The 5692-nt window shown below is 40.1% G+C and overlaps 2 protein-coding genes across 3 annotated transcripts in view; both read left to right on the top strand.

The window, feature by feature from the left end:
- The window catches only part of LOC101849609, a gene marked incomplete in the record, with an annotated part of 41365 nt that overhangs the window by 21645 nt on the left and 14028 nt on the right, over positions 1–5692 (top strand).
- Positions 994–5525, top strand: LOC101849368. The gene is made up of 3 exons (XM_005096775.3): positions 994–1131; positions 3191–3398; positions 4336–5525. Exons 1-3 carry the CDS (start codon positions 1017–1019, stop codon positions 5456–5458), a joined length of 1446 nt encoding a protein of 481 aa, XP_005096832.1. The 5' UTR covers positions 994–1016; the 3' UTR covers positions 5459–5525.

The following is a 5692-nucleotide window of genomic DNA, read 5'->3' as shown; positions in this document are numbered from 1 at the left end:
AAAGAAAAAAGGGGGCGCTCCAACGGGGGGTAACCTCCCCGATAAAAAGAAAGGGGGGGGAAAAAGGCCCTTCTGGTGTTTTTGATCTAGAAATAGAAAGAAAGAGGGTGGTTAAACCACACCACAGCCCGGGCCCCCCCCCCCCCCCCCTGGTTTTGGCTGAAAAGAACTTAGTTTTTAGAACAAGTTATTATTTTTTATTTTGTTTTTATTTTGAGTGTAACATCCCTTTAAATGGATTTTTTTTAATTAAAATTTTTTTTTAAATTTTACTTATTTATTTATTTATTTATTTATTTATTTATTTTATTTTATTTTTTTTTATTTTTTTTGGTTTTTTGGGGGGGGGGGGGTGTTGTGGTGTCGTTAAAATTGGTTCGACGTCAACCTCTTAAATGAGTCCTCTTCTTTTTAGAGACACAGTGCTTCTCTAACCCTTCCTCTATCTCTCAACTTCTCAGACTTATGCCTGCCTGTCTGTGTGTCTGTTTGTGTGTCTGTGTGTCTGTCTGTCTGTGTGTCTGTCGCCTCTTCTCTGTCTCTCTCTCTCCTCTTTCTTTCTCTCTCTCTCTCTGTCTCTCTCTCCCTCTCTCTCTCTCTACCTCTCTCTCTTCCTCTCTCTATGACTCTCTTTGTCTCTCTCTCTCTCTCTCTACCTCTCTATCTCACTTTTCCTTCCTCTCTATCTATCTCTTGTTATTTATTATAATATGATATGATATATTGTAATATTATTTTATAAAGTATTTTAATATAATGTAATGTAATATAATATAATATAATATATATAATGTAATATGATATAATAATATAATATAATATAATATAATATAATATAATATAATATAATATAATATAATATAATAATAATATAATATAATATAATATAATAAAATATCGCATCGTATCGTATCGCATCACATCACATCATGTCATATCATATCATATTATTATCATATCGTTCAACCTGACTATGTCCCGTTGCAGTGAGCACCAAATGCGGTAAGCCGCTAACGATGCTGTTGGGCATAGTGACCTATGACCTTGGCACCCTGCTGGGTCTATGGACGGTCCAGCATTCAGTTCTGGCACAGACGTTCACACAGGGAGTCATGCCTGGCACGGGATTAGGTATTTTTTCTCTTCTCTCTGTTCCTTATGTCTTCTTTTCTAATACTTTCATAATTTATAGTAGTAGTAGTAGTAGTAGTAGTAATAATAATAATAATAATAATAATAATAATAATAATAATAATAATAATAATAATAATAATAATAATAATAATAATAATAATAATAATAATAATAATAATAAATGACATTTATATAGCAGCGCCACAACATGGTGGAATAAGGCACTCGTCAATTTTAAGGCATGATGGAGTTATTGGTATAATCTTAAAGATTGTTCAGTTGTCTTGATATCGGTGAAAAATGCCCATCTACTATCTTGGATAGTAGTCAAGATATTTGAGATTGGAGAGGATGGGGTCGCCTGGTTTCAAAGGTAGAATTAGCGAGAAAATGGCGGCCAAAGTTTGGCCATGTCCAATGCTAGATAGTCCGTGGAAACTGAAAATGTACATTTGTTGTACTTCTAACCAACGATTAATAGTAAAATCCACCCAGAAACGTGTTCTTAATTGGATAACAGTGATGTTAGGGGGAAAAAAATATAGCCTTTGAATTTTCACTTCGAACTTCGAACTTCGAAACAAAATTGCGATGCAGATGGAAGTGGGCACGAGGTTCTCCTCCTTCAAAGATTTTGAAGAGAAATTTGCAGCTTTTCAAGAGATCAAGATTCTAGGCCTAGATTCTATTCTAATGTGTACTATAGACTCTTTTCTCACTTCAGTTCAGTACTTTAGTTCTCTTCTCTTACTTGGGCCTAGACTTGACCGTAGCCTAGATTTATCTAGGTCTAGAACTAGAAGAAAGAAGAATTGAAAAGGTTTTCCACCTGTCCGGTACTGTGGTCTCCAAAACCCGTATTATGCTAGATCTAGATCCACATGTACATATCTAGATCTAAATGACGTCTGAATAATTCAGAATAACAAGCAAGCGTTGAATGATCATTCCTTTCTTTTTAAAAAAAATTCTTCCACCAACACCATAATCTACTATAGTTAAGTTAGATCTATATTTACGTTAGATATAGTCTAGTATTTAGTAACCCATCGTCATCATGCCCATGTCGATCAATGTGGGGAACAATAGATCTATGGGCCTGTACGTCTGTTCTCAGTGTCACTGGGAACAATAGCCTAAGGCCTAGGCCTATTATAGCCAGTGGTTTCTGAGCCTATTCCCAGTGTTACTGTGAATAGTATCTGGGCCTATTCCCAGTGACACTGGGAATAGTTTCTAGGCCTCTCCCCATTGTCACTGGGAATAGTGCTTTCCATTTATTAATATCCCCCCTTAGGGAATAGCCTAAAGACACTTCAGTCAGTAGCATTGTCTTGTGGGGGGGGGGGGGGTTCACTAATCATATAATGATCTAGTTGTACTTGTAGCTTGATCTACACTCGACTTTCTCTCCGTCACGACAGCAACGGCTAAAACATGGAAGTAATCGTAATTGGGGATGTTTTACGCTCCCTGTAACACAACTTAAGTAATTTGGTTAGGAGGAGGCAAAGATTTTCGATCCAGACATTTAGGACCAGCCCCGGCAGAGAGGGATATTTCTTGTTTGTGGAATATTTGGTGGACCAGGCTCAAACGCACTCGAATTCGAGCAGCCTCAGTGTAACATGAGTTGTAGAACCATACTGAAACCCTAGACCACATAATATCATACTGGTGGTATCTGTGAGATGGATCAAGCAAAATCCAGAAGTACATTGTAGTACGATGTAGTTTCAACTTAACGCACACTCGACACTCTCCTGTAACGAAACAATGATCAAAAATTAAGGACAACAACGTGAAACATAATAAACTTAAGGGGGCGGGTGTTGCAACTTGTCACTGACAAGGCCTTCTTCTTTCTTTGTTTTTTGTTTGTTCGTTTGTTTGTTTTGTTTCTCCTTGCTGTTTGTCTCTTCACACATAAAAAGGTTGTCATTGAGTCTATGTGATTTGATTCAAACACAAAAAAGCGACAAACAAGCAAACACAATTACATACGACCTCTCCCTCTTCCTCCCACCCGCTCCCCCTCCCCTCACCTAAAACTCAGGTATCATCCTGGCAAACTCTATGGACTACACCTTAGCTTGGCCGGCGGGAAAACACCTGGGCCTTGTATTGACCATTTCCACCAACACAAACTTTGGAGCCACGGGCATCAACTACATCGTGTCCAGCTTCATCAATCCGGAGAACCATAGCCCGGACCTGGAGACTGACCACACCACTTACTTCACTCAGGAAGATGTCCTGGACAGGTATATAATATGTACTTCATTCGGTAGGGGTATAATGTACGTACATATTTGTGCACATACACAAGCACGCACGCACGCACGCACACACACACACACTACACACACAGAGAGAGAGAGAGAGAGAGAGAGAGGGGGGGGAGAGAGAGAGAGAGAGAGAGAGAGGGGGGGGGGAGAGAGAGAGAGAAAGAGAGAGAGAGAGAGAGAGAGAGAGAGAGAGAGAGAGAGAGAGAGAGAGAGAGAGAGAGAGAGAGAGAGAGAGAGAGAGAGAGAGAGAGAGAGAGAGAATTGTGGGGTGGGAGTTGTTTGTAACAGATGGCCAAAGCATTTTCGTCTTTGAGTTTCTATGAATTGATGTAGGCTGAACTCCTTGCCAAAGGTTAGTTGCTCGACCATCTTCATTTCTCTGCCTGCCTTTTCCTGTAATGTTTACGTATTTGCGGAGACTTTTAGTCTCGCATACGGTAGTTTTGCTTACGTGGGTTTTTACTGAATGTCAACTGGTACATGTCCAATCATAGCATAATGTTGGTAAAAACAATAAAGTGGAAAGCTGTCTCTTTGCCAAAATAGATATTTGGATGGTATGTATGGGCTTCGCACTGATAGGTGTCAGTACTATTGTAGCTTATTCATTAAAAGTACAAATCAAAGGAACAGTTAAAGAAAAAAGAATTGGCGTATGTGATGTAATGGATTGGCACATTGGCGATGCATGCTGTAAACACGAGTAAGATTTCCATTTAAAGAGATTTTTATTTTGAGTATCCCCGTCTTTTTGCTGGGACGTCGTATCCCTTTCAACCGGGTTCGCCTTCACAGGCAGGATCAAATCCGGTGTCCTAAATTATCTAAGTTGTGTCGATGGGGGTGAAAAATACCTACATCTAAAAATAATACAAAGTATAAAAAGTATATTTTTTTGTTCTTTTTCCCCCAGGACTCCATACAGCTTTGTCCTTCTATCAGTAACATTCCTCACGATTCACATGCTCGGTTTTTTGATGATCCGCTTGCCAAGCCCAACAATTTTTGCCCAGGGCGTAGACGACGCTGAGTCGGCCGTAGCAGAAGCGAAAAAAGATGAGGAAAAATATTCTCTGGCTGCAGGTCAAGAAATAAGAGTTTACCACGAAGGACCATTAGAGAGGACGGAAGAAGTTTTACAGATGGACAAAGAACAACACCAAGTCCTGCCCAACCTTGCTCAGGGAGGTTCCAGTCATAGTTATGTTCAGGGAAAAAATAATTGTGATACCGCTGGGCATCTAGAAAAATCTAAGTTCATATTACCCAAATTGTCTGGATTTTTCAAAAGAAGACCTGATGAAAAAACACCTCTAACATCCAATAGAATAGAGAGAGTAGTTCCAGAAACTCCCGAGGAAGAGACTGTACTGAGCCTACCTGCACCGTCAGAGAACGACACAGAAATGACTGTGCCATCTAAAGACAGAGCTAAAAACACAGAGAAATATCCACTGAACATCACCGCTTCTGACGCTATAAGAAATAAACAGTTCTACGTGTTGTTTTTCTGCATTGCTGCAACGGAGTACAACTTCATCCTAGAAGCCTCCTACTACAAATTGTTTGCCCAAAACGTCATAGCAGACGACCATTTTCTCAGCAGTATTGGAACAATGGCTGCAATTTCTATTTTCATTTGTAAACTGTTATCAGGCGTGGCAATCGATACATTCGGATTGAAAAACACTTACCTGGCTATGCTTTCAACCATAGCAATTTTAAGCGGGTTTTGGTATTTTACCGCTTTCATCAACAAGTGGTTTTATTCTTTCTGGTCGTGTGCATACGCTTCCTTTAACTTTGCCTGCTACAGTAGTGTGACGGTAGCGACGTGCAAAGTCTTTGGCTCTGAGTACATCACTACCATATTTGGCCTGATTTCTGTCGGTGGAGTTATCGCTACTTTATGCTTGCCGTACACCACAGAGGTGCTCTTGTCGTGTTTTGGCTGGTTCGGGGCGTTCACTGCTGCCTCAGTGTTTGTTGTCGTGGCTGTCATTTTGCTAGCCATCATCTTCCCAAACATTAAGTAAAAAAATCGTGCGTGTGTGATTTTGTGTATTTATGTACTGGTGCGCGCGTACGTGTGTGTATGTGCGTGTGTGTGTGTGTGTGTGTGTGTGTGTGTGTGTGTGTGTGTGTGTGTGTGTGTGTGTGTGTGTGTGTGTGAGTGAGAGAGAGAGAGAGAGAAAGAGAGAGAGAGAGAGAGAGAGAGAGAGAGAGAGAGAGAGAGAGAGAGAGAGAGAGAGAGAGAGAGAGAGACAGCA

This window comes from Aplysia californica, unplaced genomic scaffold, assembly GCF_000002075.1.
Source record: "Aplysia californica isolate F4 #8 unplaced genomic scaffold, AplCal3.0 scaffold00137, whole genome shotgun sequence".
Lineage (NCBI taxonomy): Eukaryota > Metazoa > Mollusca > Gastropoda > Aplysiida > Aplysiidae > Aplysia > Aplysia californica.
The sequence above is the reverse complement of the archived record's forward strand: the minus strand, read 5'-3'. Positions and strand labels throughout refer to the sequence as shown.